This window comes from Hyperolius riggenbachi, chromosome 1 (assembly GCF_040937935.1).
Source record: "Hyperolius riggenbachi isolate aHypRig1 chromosome 1, aHypRig1.pri, whole genome shotgun sequence".
In the NCBI taxonomy this organism is placed as follows: Eukaryota; Metazoa; Chordata; class Amphibia; order Anura; family Hyperoliidae; genus Hyperolius; species Hyperolius riggenbachi.
The window spans coordinates 670716029-670740658 of NC_090646.1; the positions used below are offsets into that span (position 1 = coordinate 670716029).

At 48.7% G+C, this 24630-nt stretch overlaps 1 protein-coding gene across 1 annotated transcript; it reads left to right on the forward strand.

Moving 5' to 3' along the window:
• Positions 1-341: 341 nt before the first annotated feature.
• Positions 342-13613, forward strand: SIGMAR1 (sigma non-opioid intracellular receptor 1). The gene is made up of 4 exons (XM_068253019.1): positions 342-552; positions 2940-3140; positions 5554-5646; positions 8060-13613. Exons 1-4 carry the CDS (start codon positions 408-410, stop codon positions 8287-8289), a joined length of 669 nt encoding a protein of 222 aa, XP_068109120.1. The 5' UTR covers positions 342-407; the 3' UTR covers positions 8290-13613.
• The last annotated feature ends 11017 nt before the right edge of the window (positions 13614-24630 follow it).

Consider the following 24630-nt stretch of genomic DNA (forward strand, 5'->3'; position numbering starts at 1 on the left):
AAAAATGCAGCATGCAGGCAAGCGTGAGGAGGCGCTCTAATAAAATTGTGCAAAAAATCTCAAAACGCTTGCGTTTGCAATTTCGATTTTAGATGTGAACAGAGCTTAAAAAAAAGTGGAAAACTGTATGTAGCACATTCTATTATTGATATTATTATTAATCTGTATTTGCGGAAATGTTGAGCAGATTCTGGCAGTGACAGGTGAGGTTACAGTGCGCTGCAGTTCCCGGCACCGGCCGCCAGGTGTCACTGTGCTGCGCAGACTCTGCTCCCGCCCCTGCTCCCCGGTGATTGGCTGGAGGGGACGCAGTCTCCCCGGTGATTGGCTGAGGCGCGCCGGGCGGTCGCTGCGGCAGTAGGAAGTGACCCTTGGCTCCCGCACACAGCCGCTGCACTCCGGGCACCATGCTGGGCAGCTCCCGGGCGCTGAGGGCCGCGCTGCTGCTGGCCGGGCTGGCGGTGATGGTGGCGCTGATCAGGAACTGGATGACCAAGAAGGAGAACATCTTCTCGCGGGAGGAGATCTCCGCCCTGGCCCGGGAGCACGCCGGTACATGCCCCGCCCCCTGCCGGGTCACCTGAGGGGTCAGCAGAGGAGGGGGGGTGGCTGCATTGGAGGTCCTTAGTGGGGGTTGGGCATTGGTCACTGATAGAGGGGACTGTCTGGGTGTTCAGTGGGGGGTATTGGATGGATGGGTGGTGGGCACTGAGTGTTCAGTGGGGGGTATTGGATGGATGGGTGGTGGGCACTGAGTGTTCAGTGGGGGGTATTGGATGGGTGGTGGGCACTGAGTGTTTAGTGGGGGGCATTGGATGGGTGGTGGGCACTGAGTGTTTAGTGGGGGGCATTGGATGGGTGGTGGGCACTGAGTGTTTAGTGGGGGGCATTGGATGGGTGGTGGGCACTGAGTGTTCAGTGGGGGGCATTGGATGGGTGGTGGGCACTGAGTGTTCAGGGGGGGGGGGGGTATTGGATGGATGGTGGGCACTGAGCGTTCAGTGGGGCTATTAGATGGGTGGTGGGCACTGAGTATTCAGTGGGGGGCATTGGATGGGTGGTGGGCACTGAGTGTTGAGTGGGGCTATTAGATGGGTGGTGGGCACTAAGTATTCAGTGGGGGGCATTGGATGGGTGGTGGGCACTGAGTATTCAGTGGGGGGCATTGGATGGGTGGTGGGCACTGAGTATTCAGTGGGGGGCATTGGATGGGTGGTGGGCACTGAGTATTCAGTGGGGGGCATTGGATGGGTGGTGGGCACTGAGTATTCAGTGGCCCCCACTGAATACTCAGTGCCCACCACCCATCCAATGCCCCCCACTGAATACTCATCCAATTGGATGGGTGGTGGGCACTGAGTATTCAGTGGGGGGCATTGGATGGGTGGTGGGCACTGAGTATTCAGTGGGGGCATTGGATGGGTGGTGGGCACTGAGTATTCAGTGGGGGGCATTGGATGGGTGGTGGGCACTGAGTATTCAGTGGGGGGCATTTGATGGGTGGTGGGCACTGAGTGTTCAGTGGGGGGCATTGGATGGGTGGTGGGCACTGAGTGTTCAGTGGGGGGCATTGGATGGGTGGTGGGCACTGAGTGTTCAGTGGGGGGTATTGGATGGGTGGTGGGCACCGAGTGTTCAGGGGGGGTATTGGATGGGTGGTGGGCACCGAGTGTTCAGTGGGGGGCATTGGATGGGTGGTGGGCACCAAGTGTTCAGTGGGGGGCATTGGATGGGTGGTGGGCACCAAGTGATCAGTGGGGGGCATTGGATGGGTGGTGGGCACTGAGTGTTCAGTGGGGGGCATTGGATGGGTGGTGGGCACCGAGTGGTCAGTGGGGGGCATTGGATGAGTGGTGGGCACTGTCTGAAGCAGGCAGTTGGGGGGCATTGGATGGGTGGTGGGCACTGTCTGAAGCAGGCAGTTGGGGGGCAGCTGTAGCAGAGTGTGGGGGAGGGGGTGAATAGGGTTCCCCCTGCTGGTCAGGCAGTGTGCTGTGGGATTATCCGGTTCAGGAGGCATTGAGGTATAAAAGAGGGGTGATGGGCATGTCCTGGGCTTTGGGGTGGTGGTCAGGGATTGAGGAGGGGAAAGACAGGTGTTTCAACAAAGTAGCATACATGTCACTATGCAACTAATAACTCCTCCTATGGTGCCCCCCCCCCCCCAAGGGGCAATGAATAACCCCCCTCCCCTGGCATTAAACCAATATCCCATCCTCTGTGGGCAACTAACAACCCCCGTATAATTAGTTGATGCAAGGCAGTGCCGTGCTATACAGTAAATGAGGGAGGTTGCACAAGTGTAAAAGAATATGTATGCTCCCTTGACAGGTATGCTAGAAAGTCAGAAATGCCGTTTATCATATCTATGGAAAGTGAGACCTTAGGCTGGGGAAATTGGCCAAGAAGGGGACACAAAGGTAATGCACAACAGGCTCTAAGAACTTGGTTACCCTCAGAGTTCAACCTTTAAAACCTTTGGAGCCAGAGCTCATGCTGCCCCTACATTCTGGAATGCCTTGCCCTACCCTATCAAAACAGCTCCAACCTCGGACGTGTTTCATCAGAACTGAAACATTTAGTCTGGCGTTTATGATCGTATAAATTTCCCCCGTAATGCTTTATATACGCCATGAAATCTTCCTGTCAGATCACTGGGTGGAACGACCATTTCTGTCATGTCCAATCGGTTTCCAACTGAGAAAGGAATCGATTTTGAGATCAGTACTGCACAAAATTGATCTTGTTCTTGATAGGAAGTGAATTTGGCATGTTGTAAATTGTCCACCGAACTGTCGATCTGACAGGAAAATTGCATGGTGTGTACCAGGCATTACACATAAACTGCAGCTATGTACTGATCTGAAGAAAGTCTATGCGAGTCCTAAACTTTGTTGCTGTGATGCCACCATCCTATTAATGCCTTCTCTCTCCTCCAGGTCTGGACTATGAAGTCGCCTTCTCTAAGATCATCATTGAGCTGCGGAAGAAGCACCCGGGTCATATCCTGCCGGACGAGGATCTGCAGTGGGTGTTTGTGAACGCCGGAGGCTGGATGGGCTCCATGTGTCTCCTGCACGCCTCACTCACAGAATACGTGCTGCTATTCGGCACTGCGGTGGACACCGGCGGACACTCAGGTCAGAGATGGGACATGCTGGTCCTCATGTTCTGTTGTGTGTTCCATGCATGCCAGCCTACTCTGTGGCATGAGGGGGTGGGGCTATGGGAAAGGAGGTGGGGCTTGGCCAGCACATGCATCCATGTACAGTATATGTAATCGCGTGTTGTGGCTGGGTGATGACACACACATATACCAGACTGTGTAATTCCATTATGTGCCTTGTGTCAGAGCATTCGTCTTGCTGCTCCTCCTTGTCTTCACATCTGTTTTTAGTGTTTACAAGCAAAATTATTGTATCTCATTCATATGGGGGAGGGGGGGGAGGGGTAGCACTCTGCGAGATTACTTAAAGGGGAACTGAAAGGAGAGGGATATAGAGGCTTCCTTATTTGTTTCCTTTTAAACAATACCAGTTGCCTGGCAGTCCTGCTGATCTCTATGGCTGCATCACACACCTGAAACAAGCATGTGGCTAATCTTGTCAGATCTGACAATGAATCGGCATACGCTTGTTTAGGGTCTTTAGCTAAAAATATTAGAGGCAGAGGATTAGCAGGATAGACGGGCAACACTTTATGTGTCCTTAAAAATGGACCTGAACTCTTGCACACTACAGAAGGAAAGCGTAGAGAAATGCACCCTGAGAGAGTAATCTTGTTTACCTCCCCCTCATCTGTGTCTAATCACAAGTTGTAATTTGATCTCTCCCCATGGCAGCTGGCTGCCAAGGCAGATAAGCTCATTTGAAAGCACAGGATGTTAATAATGTCTGCTTCCATGAAAGCAGGAAGTAGAAACACTGCAGATTTATTGCAGGATCTGTATCAGCTGTAACAAAAATGTTTTTCTATAAAGGTTATTATGCTGTTGCTTATCTTTTAGAGCAGAGGGGAAGTACTGAGTTCAGGTCCGCTTTAAACCAAAGACAGAAATATGAAGTAGTTGACTTTAGAAACAATCCTATATTTGTACAGTTTTCTCCATTTTCCTGCCTCATACAGTATTGTTATTTTGTTGTGGTGGCTTTTCCTAGATCCTCCTATTCCCATGAAGAACAATTGGTAATCTGGCTGGATAAGTTGCTTATATCACAGTAGCAGCACGCACAACGTTTCCATCGACACGTCCTTCATCGAGATCATGTTTTCACCAGTACTAGTTCCCTGGCTGTAACCATGGAGTATCAGCAGCTCTCTGCCTGTTTGCACACCGATGACACGGCCACTCCCCCTGCCCTTGATGTGATGGTAGCAGAGGTGCAGGATAGTAGCCTTGTACTTATACCTCGGGGTCATGGTCAGCTTACTGCTGACTCTGCATATCTGATTATCACAGGAGTCCACAGGTGGCTCTTATCAGTGCCTGCAGGGGAGAGATCCTCTGTTTGCCTTCAGCCTACAGTTCACATCATTCCTCATTGCTCCATATTCACTGTTCATGGAATGTGTGTGGCGGTACAGCCTTTGTGTGCGCTTTATTCTAAGAAATATGGGGTCTGCCATCTTTATTCCTTTTTATTTATGCCAGTTGCCCGGCTGTCCTGCTGTTCTTCTGACTTCAGCGCTGTCAGGCCTGACACAAGCATGCAGCTGGTGGCATTTGTGTTTTTGCAAAAATTTGGATCAATTCGCATGCTTAATTAAAGTTGGCTGAGCAGCCCCTGCCTGTGGCCTGACCAGCAATTTGTGAGGTGAACCAACAGTTGTACCTTTGTTCTTTCTCATTGCTCACACCGCGTGTCAGATCTGCACCACTCCATTACCTCATCGCACGCACGCTGCAACAGAACATGTCGTCAGCCTGTAGGATGACTCTGCATCTGTGCTGCCTCGGCCAAGTGATGTCACCCAGGGGATAGGGACTTAACTTATTATTATTATTATTATTTGTGTAAACAATATTAGTGACATACTGTGTGTGTTTTTTACCGAGCAAAGCTTGTGAGAAAACACCATTAAAGCCTTGTACACATGCTAGACAGTTTTGGCTAAAGGCAGACGGTCCAAATCGAACGTGTGCAGCGGCCACAAGATTGAGTGCCAGATTGTCTCTTCTGACCATAGCCTGAGACGTTCTCATCCTTACCTCTCCCTCCTCCTTGTGCACCTCACCAATGTCCACCTGACCCTTTCCATGGAAACAGAATGCATCGCTAGACTCTAGGCTAGCAACATGTCTGTACAGCACCCAGTCCTAAACTTTTGGTTAGAGATCAAGTCCTGAACCCATCATTCTGATTCTGTAGAAGAGCCGCTATGGGGCCCTGTTCTGCCCATGCTTTTCCCTCCCTGGCAAGCTTGTTTGAGGAGTGAAGGGAGATAATCTCTCCAGCAGGGAAGCAGATAGACCCACACAGAGATGCTTTCTTTTCTTTCTCCCTTCAGTCACAATGCTTGCTAATGTCACTAATCTGCTGTCTGGTGTTACAGGACGTTACTGGGCGGAGATCTCGGACACCATACTGTCAGGAACCTTCCGGCAGTGGAAAGAAGGAACCACCAAGAGTGAAATATTCTATCCAGGTAAGAGCGCCCCCTGCAGGAAGCTATCAGAAAATGAGTTACACACAAATTAACTTGTAGTGAAGAGTTTCCTTGTGCTGTCTCCCCCTGCTGGTCACACTGGGGTGCTGTCACTAGGGGGTCCTGTGGGGTTAGATGGGCCAGTGGCAGTGATGGTCAGACACTGCTAGAGATTGTCAGGGGTGAATGTTGTCACTGTACACCCAGGACTGGGCACAGATGTCTCCTCAGTCAGTAGCAGATCCTGTGTGTGTGGTAAGTCCTCCATGGGCAGCGGTCACATTTATTACTGTCAAAGTACACCTCCTGCAAGAGAGATATGGAGTCTGCCATATTTATTTATTTTAAACAATATCAGTTGCCTGTCAGCCCTTTGATCTAGTTGGCTGCAGTAGTATCTGAATCACACCAGAAACAAGCATGCAGCTAGTCTTGTCAGATCTGACAATAATGTCAGAAACGCCTGATCTGCTGCATGCTTGTTCAGGGGCTATGGCTAAAAGTATTAGAGGCAGAAGATCAGCCGGCTAGCCAGATAACTGGTATTGTTTAAAAGGAAATAAATATGGCAGCGTCCATATACCTCTCACTTCAGAGGCTTGATACACTAGAGCGTCATAACTGCTGTCACAGTAGTTGTCACACGATCTGCCGTGCGCGAAGATTTGCACACGTAACGGGTTACGCTGCATGATAAACTAAGGTTTGTGTGAAACGTGAATGTGATTGCGCGCAAACCTTCGTTTACACGCGATCGTAATCCTTTGCCCGCGCAAACCTTCGGGCGTGGCAGATCGCGTGATAACTGCTGTGATAGCAGTTATTCCGTTTAGTGAATCCAGTCCCAGGTGTGCTTTAAGGACAGGTTTACAGTGAATGCTCTGCGTCATTAGTTTGTGCCTTTCTCAATGTAATGGCAACAGGTCCACTGTGTGGGTATCAATAAAATACACTTCTTGATCATTTGTATTGGTTGGTCCAATTCCAAGCTGCATACTGATTATCTGCATCTCCCCACCAAGCACGTTTGTTCTGCCAGCAATGTACACTGCCCAGCATAAAACATCGGTTTTCTCAATTTTCCATAAATGAAGTGCAGAGTGATGTCTCCACACTATTCCCCGCGGATGTGTGCACAAAGCACTCTGTATACTGTAACTCCTCCCCCTGGGAGGGTCATACTGACATACACCCCTCCTCGAACTAATTAAATAAATAACGGGAGGGGGGGGCCTTAATAAATATATAGATAGATAGGTGTGTGTGTGTACAGTGTGTGTGTGTGTGTGTACAGTGTGTGTGTGTACAGTGTGTGTGTGTGTGTGTGTACAGTGTGTGTGTGTACAGTGTGTGTGTGTGTACAGTGTGTGTGTGTACAGTGTGTGTGTGTGTGTGTGTGTGTGTGTGTGTGGTTTTTTTTTTTCCCCCCTAATATTGATTTAAACTGGTTGTTTATACTGGCCATTTCCTTTGACTGCTGAGTTTTTTTTCCTCAGTTTTGGGGCTTATTTCTGAAGATCAGAGCTGATCTATTGCTGTTTATGAACCCCCTCGACGTTCTTCTTTCTGGATTTTAGGGTCTAAAAGTGGTACAATTCTTTTGCATGGTTTTTAGGCCCTAAAACCTGGAAAAAATCATGCTGCCCCGGGAGTTCTGCAGCAGCCCAGCACTCACTCACCTCCTTGGGATCCAGCGCTGCAGTTTTCCCTCCGTTCTCCGGGTGGCGCTGTAACCCTATGGTGAGATTGCCAGCTGTCGGTATGACGACAGAAGGCGGGATAACCAGGGGGAAGCACAGCCTTGGAGGAGAGGAAGAGGAATGGCGGCCGCAGTCAGTATCCCCCGGGAGGTGGGTCAGGATGCCCGCTGCGCGCGTTGCTCTACACAGACCTCCCGGCGGCTATCACGAGTTCAGCTCGGGGATACCGCTTCTGGCATGTTTTTCCCACCTTGAGCTGTACTCATGATTACCGCTAAGGAGGTTAGAGGTCCTGTAGTGACACATAGTAGAATGCAGTAAATTATTCAATGGCCACTTTTATGGTAATTTTCCTGGTTTCAGCATTGCATTTTCCAAAGCTATATATTGGTGTTTAGCCTAGGCTGTTTAGCTATGTCCTCCCAGAGTATTCTGGGAAATCAGTATATTTTTTTTTTTGGGGGGGGGGGGGGGGGGCTTCAGAATTCTCAATAAACAAATATTACTCAGACTACCTGATAGGGCTAAAGTTGTCTCCACCAGTGATGCATTTCAGATTGTAAATCCGGGAGAGGAAAGATTTTACAATGGGCAAACACTGACTGACTAAATCTATAAATTAATATTGTATTGTAACAAATTGTCAATTTTATTAAGTACATTATTTTTATGACCGTTTCTCTTTAAATACTTCACGTTTTCTCCCCCTGCAGGAGATACCATTGTGCATGAGATGGGGGAGGCCACCTCTGTGCAGTGGAGCGCAGGGACGTGGATGGTGGAGTACGGCCGGGGGTTTATCCCCTCCACGTTGGGCTTTGCTCTGGCAGACACCTTCTTCAGCACCCAGGACTTCCTCACCCTCTACTACACGGTCAGAGTTTACACCAAGGCACTGATGCTGGAAGCCAACACCTACCTGTCCGAGGTGGGCTTGTTCTAACCGATGTCCCTCCTACTAGACACGGCACCAGCGGTGAGCGGGCCACTACCCAGCGGACTCGCCATGATTTGCCAAACCAACTTACTAGAAGATGTCTTTTCACCATCCGGATCTGTAAGACCTCCTGTCTGCCCAGCAGCTCACAGAAAATATCATCATACCTGGAGCTGATCAAACAACATGGCCGCCCAGAGGCTCGGAACTCGTATCATGCTGCAGCATAAAACGGGGCTAGAGAAACGCTGGCACCAGGGACTGAGGACATAGAAGGTGCTCTTGTAATTCAAGGGAACCAAAGGTGTGATGTATGGAGGCTGCCATATTTCTGTATGGTTTAAACAATGCAGGTTGCCTGGCTGACCTGCTGATCCTCTGCATCTAATAACCATACACTGAACAAGCACGCAAAACAGATGATTCTGACAAGATTAGCTGCATGCTTGTTTCAGGTGTGTGATTCAGACACTAATGACCAGAAGGATTAGCAGGACAGCCAGGTAACTGGTATTGTTTAAAAGGAAATGTATATGGCACCCTCCTTATGTTACTCACCTCTTGTTCCTTTTAAGGTATATGCTGGTCTAATAAGTCCCTGCATTTCAGGCTGGAGATTTATAGAGATCATAAGTGAGTCTGAAAACCTGGACTGGATTGATGTACTGACAACTGATGTGAGAGGGATATGGCGGCTGCCATGTTTCTTTCCTTTTAAGCAATACCAGTTGCCTGGCTTTCCTGCGGATCCTCTGCCTCTAATACTTTTAGCCACCGCCCCTGAACAAGCATGCAGCAGATCAGATGTTTCTGACATTCTTGTCAGATCTGACAAGAGTAGCTGCATGCTTGTTTCTGGTGTGATTCAGACACTACTGCAGCCAAATAGATCAGCAGGGCAGCCAGGCAACTGGTATTGTTTAACAGGAAATCAATATGGCAAATAAAATATGGATATTTTTCGCTTTAGTTATTCTTTAAAGCATGCCTTAACAAAAATAAATGTGGCGGCCATACCTGGAGGTTCATTCAGTGCCCCCATAATCTTGGAGAACCCTCAGCTTTACTGGCCTCATCTCAGTCTTTGTGCTTTTCAAAATCGCAACTGCTATGCGCTGAGCAATTGCACTTTTTCAGTGTGAAGCTGGGTGGTTGTTGTGTGCAGCTGGAACTGTAGTAAATCCAGGCTCTCTTACATATATTTAAAGTGAACCAGAGACGAAGCACCCACATGTATTTTGCCATATATATCAGTGGGAACATTAGAGAAAACACCTACCCTGCTGTCTGGTTCATTTTTTGCTATCAAACCTCTTTATTGAAAGTGAAGATAAACAATACATACTTATTAGAGCTTCACTACAGTCATAACAATGGGGAACTGAAGTGAAGAGTGTCTGGTTCATTTTTAACTGTTCAGCTTGCTTCTAATCAGCCCTGATAACATCCCTGACTGAGCATTCAGTCTGGCTTTGCTATAATGATTCAGCTATAATGATTCCTGAGCAGAGCCACAAGGGAGCAGGCTTGGGCTTGAAAAGACACCAGAGAACACAGACTCCGCTATAATGATTCCTGAGCAAAGCCAGACTGAATGCTCAGTCGGGGATTTTATCAGGGCTGATAACAATCAGGCTGAGCAGTGAAGGATGAAACAGAGAGCAGGGTAGGTGTTTTCTCTAATGTTCCCACTGATATATATGGTAAAATACATGAGGGTGCTTCGTCTCTGGTACACTTTGATAGGGAAAAATGGATGAAACCTGTTCTACAGTCACTAATTCACTTGCCTTCCAGCAGCCCTCACTATGATTTTCTTTGACCCAGATTACACATTTTAATTCATCCTCTCCAGGGTTTGTTGGATCGCTCATTGACTATAATATAATGCAAACATTTCTCCTGAGTTTTCTTGCCTTACGCCGGGCGTACTTGGCTCGATTTTTGCCGCTCGACTCCGCGCCCGATCGTTTTCCCCGCTCGATTCTGCAGGCGATTCTCTTATCTTCCGTTCGTTTTCTTATCTTTTTCCATTCACTGCTATCTGGAATCGAGCGGCAAAACGATTGGGTGGGAGATCGGACATGTCAGAAATGATCTATCCAGCCATCTAAATGGCTCAGAATCCAGCCGTGTATTCCCAGCATAAGATACTTTTTCACCTGATCACCACAATGCCACACCTAGCAAGTGGCAAAGAACTAAAACATAAAGAAAAGGGTAATATCAAATAAGTGTTATTTTTAGCACAGGGTTTTGTTTTTTTGTTTTTTTTTTTGCTGTGGGTTGAAAAGGTTTTGATGATGTGCAAGAAAACGGGGAAAATAAATGTATCGATCTCCTGTAATCTGATTAGATTTGTCTCCTGGGAGTGACTTTGTGAATCAGGTCTGTTGTGTTCCCGTAGGGGGATCCAGAACCTGGTTGCACGCTTCCTGTCGTCGTGCTTCCGCTGTGGTCGTCGTCCCCTCTCCTGTACCAGCTGTGTGTAAAACATACACTACTTGCTGCATGTGGCCTTCCAAGCATCATCTCCGGCAACCTACATACTTGGAAGTGATTGGTTATTAATGCAGATCTACACGGAATGACTGTAGGCCTAAAGGAACCTCTCAGGCCTGCAGCCGCCTGTTTGCCCTGATTGTAGGCACAGCTCCTGCCCTGTTACAATCTGCTCCAATAAGCTGCTCCTGTCACTAGATGAAAGCCTTGGGCACACTTGTAAAATGTCCGAATGACAGATTTTGCTGTTTTGGACCACAATCGTTAAAAGGTAGCTAAGCGACGGATATCTGGTATTCTGCCTGATCCATTTGGCAGATCAACTCAGATGACTATTGTGCGGTCGGCTGGTGTGTGCAAGTTGCTCAACATTGTTCCAGAGCAATAATTGTTTAGAATATCTGGTTGTGTGCGAGGATCTCTGTTAACAACAACAACAACTAACATTTGTAGAGCGCTTTTCTCCCATAGGACTCAAAGCGCATAAGCATGGCTCAGACCATCGTGGTACAGAGGAAGAATTTTATAAGTCTGGAAATGCCAGGCTAACCAGGTGGCTTTTCAGTCTGGATTTGAATAGCTCCAGGGATGGTGCTGTCTTTACTGGGTGTGGCAGGGAGTTCCAAAGAGTAGGGGCAGCATGACAGAAGGCTCTATCTCCAGATTTTTTGAGGTGCACTCTGGGAGTGACCAAGTTTATAGAACTAGCTGATCTGAGGTTGTGAGAGGTGTGGTGCAGCTTCAGCAAGTCCTTCATGTATCCCGGGCCCAGATTGTGCAGGGATTTGAATGTCAGCAGTCTTGTAATTCTTGTAATGTAGTTTTGAGCAATGTCGCTTTCGTGTGTGCCAACTTCTATCTAGTGTGTGCACAGACCTTACAATAGAGACAGAGCTGCATACAGCTCCTGTTGCTGCAATCGATGCACAGACCGAAGCACTAGAACCGACTTTAGTGTCCACATTTCTGCTGACTCAACACGACTGCTGTATTTGGAACAATTGCACTGAGTAAGCAGCGACCCAAAGCTTGAAGCCTCTCCTGTGCACTGATTGCGGCAGGAGAGGTGAGACCACTATTCTCATTGTGATTATCCCCGTTACTGCAGTGATATCTGTATTCTTAAGCCTACATACGTCCAATTGTACCACCTCTAAGAGATCTTGCCTACACAACCTGTTCATTGTATTCAAAATCTGTTAGCCCTCATGCTGCGTGGATTTGGTAAAATGGCCAATCGAAATTGGGTGTGTGCAGGGCTGTGGAGTCGGTACAAAAATCATCCAACTCCGACTCCAGGTACCCCAAATGGCTCCGACTCCTTAGTCTAATACCAGGGCTGTGGATTTGGTATAAAAATCATCCGACTCCTCAGTACCTGGAGTACCACCTACTCCAGGTACCCAGAATTACTCTGACGCCTGGATTCCGACTCCCCAGCCCGAGGTGTGTGTACCAGGCTGAAGTGGTGGAGATGTGCTGTGGATGAAGTCTCTGGACTCGATGGAGAGCAGATGTTGTGCTTCCCATGTGTCCCGTGCTTGGCGTTCCTCTGCTTAGCTACTCTTCACAGCTGTGGCCCTCTCCTCCTCCTGTGGCGGGCTGCTAGACACTGGTGATTCCCATACCCAATATGGCCGCCGGCCCTTTCCTGTCGCAGCAGCTCTGACTGACGGCCATGTGACCAGACGCGAGGGGGATTGGTGGATGGTTTTGCCGGATCAGGAGGGGCCTGCTATAGAGGCGTCCAGGAGGAGAAGGGGCCACATCTGTGACGAGCAGCGTTACAAGACATGGGTGGGGCTTCAGAGCAGTTCACAGAAGTACAGTCAGATAACGCACCCTTGCCTACAGCTAATTCATAGGAGTAAAGGTGCTGTACAGTACTCTAGTTCACTTATCAATATCCAGTCATAATGATTTATTAGTTGCAAATCCTCAATAGCAGATATGTGAAGATTAAAATCCATTTTGTGGCATCGGTTATGTATGTCCCTCAGATTTTCTCCCCGGCTGCTGCAGGAGTCTGTAGTGAGTTCTGGGTGGTCAGACAGGGAGCTGGGGGAGGGGAGATCTTCAGGCTGTGCTCCTGTGATCAGTAAATAAAGGTGCATATATGCATCCAATCTTAATTGGCCGATTTTTGCCACTTCACCATGGTATGAGGGCCAACAGATTATTACAATAAACTGGTTGTGTTGGTAAGCTCTCATACTACAGGGTAAAATCAGCCAATCAAAACTGGAAGTGTGTACCCACCCTCAGTAAGTTTAGTGCTTGCAGGGCAGGTAATGAGGCTGCAGGCAGACGGGTGCAAACCAAAAGGAAAAGCAATAATATACTATCTTTGCTTTATTGATTAGGAACTACTTGAATACTTATTTTTACTGTTGTCATTTCACTGACTAAACCCGCCCACTGTGCAGCTCAGTGGAGAGGGAGGAGTCTGCTGCTGCTGCTGATTCCGTCCTGTGTCTGTGATGTTAGCATTATCCCCCTCCTCTGATGGGGAGGAGTCTGCTGCTGCTGATTTCATCCTGTGTCTGTGATGTCAGCATTATCCCCTCCTCCTGATGGGGAGGAGTCTGCAGCTGCTGCTGATTCCATCCTGTGATGTCAGCATTAACCCTTCCACTGGTGGGAAAGAGGGAGGAGTCTGCTGCTGCTGATTCCATCCTGTGTCTGTGATGTCAGAATTATCCCCCTCCTCTGATGGGGAAGATCCGTAGAGATCGATCTCTCTTGACAACAGTGATTCTTTTAATTTTTTTTAACATCGTTGGTATTTTTTAATAAAATAAATTAATAAAGAACTGGTTTTCCATGAGTATCCGCAGTCTTGTTTTACTAAAAGGAAGTGGAGATCGGCAGATTGATGTGCGTCTGTGGATGAGATTTCTGGTAGATTGATGGTCGTGAGAGTGATTGGAAAGAGTATAGCAGCCCCTACTGATCAGCCCCACACATACAGACAGTTGTGTCGGCATACATATGAAATCTGCGCCGGTAGACTTGGGCGTAGGATACAGCTGGTATATGGCTTTTCTCCCATCGTCCTCCAGGACGGCTGCTGCTGCTGAGACATTGCATGTCTCCGGTCACACTGGAAACACCTGAAAATAAATTAAAAATGTAAATGAAGTGTGAGCCCATAAAGGAGCTCCTCCCTCCTCATTCACCAGTTTTTTGCTGTTTCCCATTCGTACTGGTCACCTGAATAGATTGGGAGTTTGTTATTTTTATTTGTACAGGATTTGGCCTGAGGCACCTGTATGTTAGTATAGGTAGGTTGCCTTATGATGGTCAGGGTCGAGAGCGGGACGCTCCGGCCCTCTCAGGAGGTGGAATGGTAGTGGTTACCTGTTCTCCTGTGTCCCTGTGGGAAACCGCCATAGCCGCCTAAATGCCTGGTGTTCGGGGAGCGTGCAGCTGGAGGTGGATCTGGCCGGCTCACATTGCGCACGGACTGAGCGTGTGACGTCATTTCCACTTCCGGCATGTGGTGGAAGGCAGGGGGCAGCGCCGAAAACCAGGAAGTGCGGCTATACAAGCCGCGCTTCAGCGCACGAGGAACGCCGCTCACTCTGCACATGGAGCAGATGCAGTCCTCCAAGGCAGCAGATGGGAATGCCCCGGCGGCCATTCCGGTGAATACAGGCACAAGTCCGCGGGTATGTAAGGAAAGCAAAGCTTTCTGTGTCTCCCCATTATACTGTTTGTTAGGAATCTAATAGGCCTTTCTGGTTTGTCTGTTTTTTTCTACAGAAAGCAAAGGAAAAGCAGAAGATTAGATGTAGGGTCTGTAATGCTAGACTGCAGGAGGGGGCTACTAGAAATATATGCAGAGATTGCCACTTAGAGTCTAAACAATCTTCGGTCCCTGAGAGGGAGGGATCCCAAGCTGCAAGGGCCTTGTTGGATCTTATGCAAACAGTTAAAGAGGAAATTTCCAACACTTTTACAGCTTTCAGATCTGCATTGTCTGTAACTCAGGAAGGGCAGATTATGGGACAGGAATCTCAACCACCTGCAATGACCGGACAAGGTTCTAAGCAAAGTGTTGTATCAGTTCAGTCCTCGGTCGGCCAAGACTCAGATCAGCAGTCAGCAGCACCTCAAAATGTGCCTATATCTCCCCTAGAGGGATCTTCTGTGGATTCTGGGGAAGAGGGTGAGGCCTTAGATTCAGACAGATCAGACAATTCGAAAACTGTAAAATTGTCGCGTTATCTGTTTTCTGCTGAGGACACAAACAAAATATTAAAAGCTATATATGACTCTGAACAGATAAAAGCTGATTTACTGGTAACTTCTGTCAGAGATGACATATACAAGGGTTTAGTTGTTCAGACTATGAAGGTCTTTCCCATACATGACTCAATCAAGGAACTCATAAGGTCCCAATGGAGAGAGCCGGAAAAACGTTTTTTTTTACCTAGATCCTTTAAGAGAAGATTCCCCTTTAAAGAGGAAGAGGAGTCTCCTTGGACTAAGTGCCCAAAGTTGGATGCGGCCCTGGCGCAGTATTCAAAAAACTCTGACTTCTCTTTCGAAGCCGCAGGATCCTTAAAAGATCCTATGGACAGAAAGGCAGAAGCTTTGTTAAGACGCGCATGGGATGCGGTGTCTTTTTCTTTCAAGCCAGCAATTGCTTCCATTTGCTTGGCTAGAAATTTGGTTAAATGGGTCGACGGGTTGCAGAGTCATCTTGTTGCAGGTATTCCACATGAGAAAATACTTGAATCCTTACCTGTTATTTCCAAGCCGGTGGCGTTTTTGGCAGATGCAGCTTCAGAGAGCGTAAGAGCTTCCGCTAAGGCTGCGGCTCTTGTCAACTCCTCCAGACGAGCGGTTTGGTTAAACACTTGGGAGGGAGATTCGGCTTCTAAACATAACTTGTGTTCTATGCAGTTCCAGGGCGAGTTCTTATTTGGGAAAGACCTTGATACAGTTCTAGAGAGATCATCGGATAAGGGGAAAAAATTCCCGGACAAAAGAAAGAAAGTACCTAAAAGACCCTTTACTAATAAAAGAATCCCACCTCGCTCGGAGTCTTCTAGAGGGGGGGTTTCAGTCCAAAAGGTGGACTTATAATGCAGGCAGGGGCAGGGGTTCATTTCTGTTCAACAAGCCTCAGGCCCCTCCCAATAAGCAGTCAAAATGACTATCAACCAGTAGGGGGGAGACTCAGTTTTTTTCTTCCTGTCTGGAAGGAAATAACCGAGAGCCCTTACATTCTGAAGTTGATTCAGTCGGGATACAAAATCGAGTTCAGTTCATTTCCTCCTCCCAGCAGACTAGTGACAGGGATCCCGAGGGATCCTCTAAGGGCCCAGGCCTTAAGAGATTCGATAATTTCATTACTAGAAAAGAGAGTAATCGAAAGGGTGCCCCTTCAGGAACATTTTCAGGGGTTTTATTCAAAGGTTTTTCTAGTGATCAAGCCCTCAGGAAAATTCAGGATGATTTTGAATTTGAAACCCCTGAACCCTTACATTGTGGGGAAAAAGTTCCGCATGGAAAGCATTACCTCGGTACGGAATTTGATGATGCCAGGCGCGTTTCTCGCGACGTTGGACCTAGAAGACGCTTATCTTCATGTACCAATTCACCCATCGTATTACAAGTACCTCAGATTTGCGGTACAGATCGGGGAAGCTATTTGCCATTACCAATATCGCGCTCTGCCGTTCGGGATCACGTCCGCTCCAAGAATCTTCACGAAGGTGATTGCAGAGGTAATTGCTTTCCTACACCTCCACAATGTAAGGGTTCTGCCATACCTGGACGATTTCCTGTTTCTCGCGGAAACAAAGGAAATTTTAAAAGAGCAGTTAGATTTTTCAATTCAATGGTTAAAAAGACTAGGTTGGATAGTAAGCAGGGAAAAATCCCAGTTGAATCCAACCCAAAGACTTTTGTTTCTGTAATTATTGTGGGACACGGAAGCTCAGATGGTCTACCTGCCCGAAGAGAAAGTTTACAAAATAGTACAAAAGGTACAGAAATTCAGAATAGGGGAGGAGGTTTCATTACGAGATGTCATGTCTCTACTAGGTCAAATGTCCTCAACCTTTCCCGCAGTAGAATGGGCTCAGGCTCATTCGAGGGACACTCAAGCCTGGTTCCTGTCAAAGTGGGACAGGAGTCAGGGGTCATTAGACAATTTGGTACAGGTACCAGACCTGATCCAAATATCCCTTCAGTGGTGGACTTGTGTAGATCACCTGTCACTAGGGAGACGGTGGTTTCAGAGGTCCCCCGCAAGGATATATACAGACGCCAGTTTATCAGGATGGGGGGCCCATTGCTCGACATTTCAGGTCTAGGGTTGCTGGAAGCAGGACATGATAGACAGCTCTTCCAACTTCAAAGAACTGATGGCTGTGAAGCTGGGTCTTCTACAACCCTATGACCAGATTATAGGGAAGGAGGTCTTAGTCTACTCAGACAACATAGTGACAGTATCATACTTGAGAAAACAGGGGGGTACCAGAGTAGACAGTTTGCGGGAGCTCTCATTACAGATAATGTATTGGGCAGAGTCGAATCTGATATCTCTGACAGCAGTGCACATTCAGGGGGTCAGGAACAGATGGGCAGACTCTCTAAGCAGAGGAATGACTATAGAGGCAGAGTGGCAGCTCAATCAGGAGATCTTTTTACAGATTGTACAGGAGTGGGGGTGGCCAGTAATAGATTTATTTGCGACCCCACAGAATGCGAAAGTAGAGGACTTTTGCTCCCTGTACCCCACGGTACCAGAGGATCGGCTAGATGCCCTGATGGTGGATTGGCCCAGGGGACTCCTTTATGCCTTTCCAGTGCAGTTTCTAGGCTAAAATGCACCCAGGGCGAGGGTGTAAAAATTGCGCCCCCCCCCCCCCCCCCCCCCGAAGCAAGGTATGGGTGCCCACAGTGTAGGTTAGCCAGGTCTAGTTGCACTCAGTATAGATTACCCCAGTATAGGTAGCCAGCTATAGGTCCCCCCAGTATAGGTAGCCAGGCATAGGTGAGCCAGTATAGTTGCCTCCGGTATAGGTTAGCCAGATAGGTGCCTCCAGTATAGGTAGCCAGTATAGTTGCCCACAGTATAGGTTAGATAGGCAGGCGTCCCCGTTATAAGTTAGTTAGGTGCCCCCAGTACAGGTTAGCTAGGTGGGTGCCTCTAATATAGGTAGCCAGAATAGTTGCCCCCCGCATAGGTTAGATAGGTAGATGCCCCCAGTATAGGTTAGTTAGGTAGGTGCCTTCAATATAGGTAGCCAGTATAGTTGTCACCTGTATAGACTAGCTAGGTAGGTAGGTGCCCCCAATACAGGTTAGATGAGTTAATGCTCCCACTATAGGTTAGATAGGTAGGTGCCCCCCAGTATAGGTTAGATAGGTAGCTGCCCCCCAGTATATGTTAGATAGGTAGCTGCCCCCCAGTATAGGTTAGATTAGGTAGCTGCCCCCTCAGTATAGGTTAGATTAGGTAGCTGCCCCCCAGGTTAGATAGGTAGCTGCCCCCCAGTATAGGTTAGGTAGGTGCCCCCAGTATAGGTTAGATAGGTAGCTGCCCCCCAGTATAGGTTAGATAGGTAGCTGCCTCCCAGTATAGGTTAGATAGGTAGGTGCCCCCCAGTATAGGTTAGATAGGTAGGTGCCCCCCAGTATAGGTTAGATTAGGTAGCTGCCCCCTCAGTATAGGTTAGATTAGGTAGGTGCCTCCCAGTATAGGTTAGATTAGGTAGGTGCCCCCCAGTATAGGTTAGATAGGTAGGTGCCCCCCAGTATAGGTTAGATTAGGTAGGTGCCCCCCAGGATAGGTTAGATAGGTAGGTGCCCCAGTATAGGTTAGATAGGTAGGTGCCCCCCAGTATAGGTTAGATAGTTAGGTGCCCCCCAGTATAGGTTAGATTAGGTAGCTGCCCCCTCAGTATAGGTTAGATTAGGTAGCTGCCCCCCAGTATAGGTTAGATTAGGTAGGTGCCCCCCAGTATAGGTTAGATTAGGTAGCTGCCCCCCAGTATAGGTTAGATTAGGTAGCTGCCCCCCAGTATAGGTTAGATTAGGTAGGTGCCCCCCAGTATAGGTTAGATTAGGTAGGTGCCCCCCAGGATAGGTTAGATAGGTAGCTGCCCCAGTATAGGTTAGGTAGGTGCCCCCCATGATGGAGGGGGGAGCCGCAGCCGCGGGGAGGGCAGCCCGACCTCTCCCTCCCTCTCCCCGGGCCGCCCTCCATGCGATCCCCCCTCGGACGGACTCGGAGTGCAGAGTTATTATGCGCAGGGAAGCGCTATAGAAAACTACTCACCTCGCTGGCTCCACGCGCTGCTCTCTCGCCGCCAGTCTCATCTCTGCCTACACGCTGATACACACACACGCTGCTAAACAGGAAGCAGCGTGTGTGTGTATCAGCGTGTAGGCAGAGAGAGGAGACTGGCGGCAAGAGAGCAGCGCGTGGAGCCAGCGAGGTGAGTAGTTTTCTATAGCGCTTCCCTGCGCATAATAACTCTGCACTCCGAGTCCGTCCGAGGGGGGATCGCATGGAGGGCGGCCCGGGGAGAGGGAGGGAGAGGTCGGGCTGCCCTCCTCCCCGCGGCTGCGACTCCCCCCTCCATCACAGCGCCCCCCTCCCAGCAGCGCCCCGGGCGGCGGCACGGCCGTAGAAACGGCCATGTGCCTTTCCTCCGTTCAATCTAATTCCCAGAGTATTAAGAAAAATAGAAAGGTCAGATTGCAGTGTGATCTTCATAGGTCCATGGTGGCCCAGAAGGACTTGGTTTCCGTGCTTACAACGACTAGTCCTCAAGGGTCCTTGGCATCTGGGCAGCAGAGAGGACCTGTTAGTTCAGGAGGGCCAGCTACACCCCAATCCTCAGATGCTGAACCTCACGGCTTGGATACTGAAGAGAGCATCCTAGAAGGGTGGGGGTTTTCAAAGAAGGTGGTTTCCACATTAGTCAAATGTAGGAAACCTTCAACAAGACAAAAATACAGGAAAATTTGGAAAGCCTTTTTACTTTGGAAGGAAAGAAATGGGGTCAGATCTAATGACCTAAAATTTATTTTAGAGTTTTTGCAGAGTGGAGTGGATCTAGGTCTAGCGGTTAGCTCTCTTAGAGTCCATGTATCTGCACTTTCGGTTTTCCTTAATAGACAGTTGTCAAAAAACAATTTTGTTACAAATTTCCTTTCTTCAGTAGCTAGAACTCAGCCAATTCCGGAGAAGCTAGTCCCACCTTGGGATATGTCACTGGTTCTTGATTTCTTGACGTCAGAGAAATTTGAACCTTTGACTGATGTACCATTAAAATTTTTATCTTTAAAAGTAGCCTTCTTGGTGGCAATCACCTCAGCAAGGAGAGTTAGTGACATCCAGGCCTTATCTATAAAGGATCCGTACATGATAATCCATCCAGACAGAATAGTTTTCAGGCCGGATCCAGCGTACCTGCATAAGCCTTGGCCTTCCATAGATCACAAGAGGTGGTACTACCTTCTTTCTCCACCAATCCTACCAATGATCGAGAAAGAAGATGGAGTACTCTGGACGTGAGGAGAGCAATTTTAATATATCTCCAACGAACAGCTGAGTGGAGGAGATCAAGTCATTTACTAGTCTCCTATGCGGGGGCTACCAAGGGCCTACAAACATCTAAGGGGACCATTTCTAGATGGGTGAAGGATGTTATTGCATTAGCTTACAGGGATTCGAATACTACAACCCCTTCCAAAATAACAGCACATTCCACAAGGTCTTTGGCAACTTCCTGGGCAGAAAGGTCAGGTGCAAGTCTAGAGCAGATTTGTAGGGCTGCAACCTGGTCTTCTCATACTACATTCTTCAGACATTATCGAGTGGAACTTCTGTCAAGCCAGGACCAAAGCTTCGGCCGGAAGGTCCTACAAGCCATCATCCCTCCCTAAGGTAAAGACTTCTCGTTGATCTCAGCAGCAGCCGTCCTGGAGGACGATGGGAGAAAGCCCCAGCTGCTTACCTGTAGCCGTGTTTCGGCGAGTCCTCCAGGACGGCTGCCTGAATTCCCAACCCTATATGAATCTATTATGTGTATGTGTATATATATGTGTGTATGTATATATATATAGATATGCACGAATGGGTTCTTGGGTTTGAACTGGTGAATGAGGAGGGAGGAGCTCCTTTATGGGCTCACACTTCATTTACATATTTAATTTATTTTCAGGTGTTTCCAGTGTGACCGGAGACATGCAATGTCTCAGCAGCAGCAGCCGTCCTGGAGGACTCGCCGAAACACGGCTACAGGTAAGCAGCTGGGGCTATCCTGCTTCTGCACAAGTCCGGGGCGTATTAATTACTATTCCCCCTCTATTATCGTAAGAGAACAGAGGCGCCAGCAGGATAAAAGGTAATCAAAATTTTAAAATTTGCTGGGAGGCAGTGGTGGACTTACCTCTGGAAAGCAGACTCAAAATACTATCTAAATTAAACAAATGTATTATTGGTACCCCAAAAGATGCAACGCGTTTCGCAGGCACAGCCCGCTTCATCAGGCAATAAGATAGAGGACAAACAGTAGCTCGTCAGTAGCACGAATGGCACCTCAGAGGTCCCACGCCGCCATCCTCCCCTGCCCGCAGCTATGAGAACCGGCTCCCCGCACTTCCATCAGTCGCAGCCAGTCTAGCTTAGCAGAAGTGCGCTCTTTGCGTATCTCTGCAGCAGCCGCTGGAGAGATACGTAGAGGGCGCACTTCTGTGTAGCGCGGCTCCGATGACGTAACTATGTAACATAGTTAAGGTGAGAACAGGTGAAAAAGCTTTGTGAATCTTGCCCATTGTGATTTTGCCCAAACTGGGCACGAATCCAGTAGATCTGGGGAAATGCTGCAGGTGGCGCTCTTGCGATCTGCTCTGGGCTCACTCCCATAGCCTTCCAGTAGCGAAGTGCTTTCAGGAATAACGAAATTCCTAGAAAGCAAAAACACTAATGAAAGTGCTCTAGTGGGCGCCCAGCCTTATTTGTTCGCAGGTGATGTGCGCCCCCCATCCCCTTTTTGGGAACAAAATCACGGCTATGGTTCCAAAGTCTGCTGAATCTTTATGTAAAATAAACACCTGCATTGCCAGACTCCGCCCCCAGCTCGGCAGTCACCAATAAAGCTGTGGGTACCCGAGCTGGAGAAGGGCCGCGGTAACACAGACGGGGGTGTGACTAGAGCCTCAGCAGAACTTAGGGAAAAAAAAACACCAGGGTTGTATTTCTGAGGGGGGGGGGGGAGGGGGTTAGGGTGACTCAAGGAACTGCGTCCGATCAGGTAAGCAATTAATCCTGAGACCCCTCCAATCCTGCATCATTAAGACAGAGCCTGGCATGACTATTACACTGGAGGTACCCTGCTGTGATTCACATGAGTGCAGGCGTTTGTGCACGCTCTTGGCCTATCTGCATTAGTTTGGCCATGTTAGTGTGTGCAGGCGTTTGTGCACGCTCTTGGCCTGTCTGCATCAGTTTGGCCATGTGTTTGTGTGTGCAGGCGTCTGTGTGTGCTCTTGGCCTGTCTGCATCAGTTTAGCCATGTGTTTGTGTGTGCAGGCGTTTGTGCGCACTCTTGGCCTGTCTGCATCAGTTTAGCCATGTTTGTGTGTGCAGGCGTTTGTGCGCACTCTTGGCCTGCCTAAAGCGCAGAGAGTTTGGTCATGTGTTTGTGTGTGCAGGCGTCTGTGTGTGCTCTTGGCCTGTCTGCATCAGTTTGGTCATGTGTTTGTGTGTGCAGGCGTTTGTGCGCACTCTTGGCCTGCCTAAAGCGCAGAGAGTTTGGTCATGTGTTTGTGTGTGCAGGCGTCTGTGCGCACTCTTGGCTTGCCTGAAGCGCAGAGAGTTTGGTCATGTGTTTGTGTGTGCAGGCGTCTGTGCGTGCGCTTGGCCTTGTCTGCATCAGTTTGGTCATGTGTTTGTGTGTGCAGGCGTCTGTGCGCGCTCTTGGCTTGCCTGAAGCGCAGAGAGTTTGGTCATGTGTTTGTGTGTGCAGGCGTTTGTGCGTGCTCTTGGCCTGTCTGCATCAGTTTGGTCATGTGTTTGTGTGTGCAGGCGTTTGTGCGCACTCTTGGCCTGCCTGAAGCGCAGAGAGTTTGGTCGTGTGTGCAGGCGTTTGTGCGTGCTCTTGGCCTTGTCTGCATCAGTTTGGTCATGTGTTTGTGTGTGCAGGCGTCTGTGCGTGCTCTTGGCCTTGTCTGCATCAGTTTGGTCATGTGATTGTATGTGAAGGCGTTTGTGCGCACTCTTGGCCTGCCTGAAGCGCAGAGAGTTTGGTCATGTGTTTGTGTGTGCAGGCGTTTGTGCGTGCTCTTGGCCTTGTCTGCATCAGTTTGGTCATGTGATTGTATGTGCAGGCGTTTGTGTGCGCTCTTGGCCTGCCTGAAGCGCAGAGAGTTTGGTCATGTGTTTGTGTGTGCAGGCGTTTGTGCGTGCTCTTGGCCTGTCTGCATCTGTTTGGTCATGTGATTGTATTTGAAGGCGTTTGTGTGCGCTCTTGGCCTGCCTGAAGTGCAGAGTTTGGTGAAGGACTGTTCTATTTCAAACTGGAATTTCGGTGATAGCGTGATTACTAGAATCTCTGCAGTGACACAAACGGCCATGAAGACACTTGTTTAATTGACAGGAAGGCTTGGAACCCGTGTCAGGTGTCTCACACAGATGGCTGGTGCATATGCCTGATGCAGCCTCTGATTTGCTGGCCTCTCGGTTAAACTATAAAGAGAACCTGTGGCAGATTAAAATAAATCTACTGACCTGTGAAGAGGGAAGCCTCTGTATGCTTTAGAAGTCTCCCACATGCTTGTGGAGACCCCTGCTGCTGCCCGGGACTCTCTGGAAGATTGCGGCTGCACAGTAGGAGGCGCTCATGTACCAGCAGCTTAGGTTTACTGCGCAGGCACGCTTGTATACGGTGGGGAGCGTGGCCATGAGAACCAGACAAGCGCCTGTCAGATGTGTTTTGGGGGTCTGCAGGTGGCAATGGTGGTCTCCAAGAGGACATAGGAAGCCTCTGAAGAATCAAAAGAACAGGTGCCAAGCACAAGACCCGCGGGCTGAATCCCTTCCCCATGTCCTCACATAGTAGTGCAGCGGAGCAGAGTAATATTTACCTGTTACAGTGCTGTTTTGTCTGTTCTGTTCCTGGTCACGTGATATGCATTCCGAGCCAGAGGTATGCAGCACAGAGCATGTGTTTGTCAGGAAGATTACAGGAGACCTGGAGCAGGCAAGTATAAAACTGCTCCACTGTGCTACTCTGGGCAGCACGGTGGTGTAGTGGTTAGCGCTCTCGCCTTGCAGCGCTGGGTTCCCCGGTTCGAATCCCAGCCAGGTCACCATCTGCAAGGAGTTTGAACGTTCTCCCCGTGTCTGTGGGATTCTTCCGGGCACTCAGGTTTCCTCCGACACTCCAAAAACATACAGATAAGTTAATTGGCTTTCCCCTAAAATTGGCCCTACACTACGATACATGCACTACACGATACATACAAAGACATATGACTATGGTAGGGATTAGATTGTGAGCTCTTCTGAGGGACAGTTAGTGACATGACTATGTACTCTGTACAGCGCTGCGTAATATGTCGGCGCTATATAAATAAATACTCTGCAGAAGAGGGAGGAGTAGAGATCCAGGCCCTCTATGGTCACCATAGTTATGCCATTTTATTTGTTCAATAAATGCTAAATCTTAACAAACAATTTGGCCCGCGACTTATCCCTGGTAAACACCATGCAATTTCCTGTCAGATAGATAGATAGATATCAGTAGATAATTTCTGACAGATCCAATTGGATTTCTGATCGATTTTCTGATCACTTCTATGCAAAACGATCAG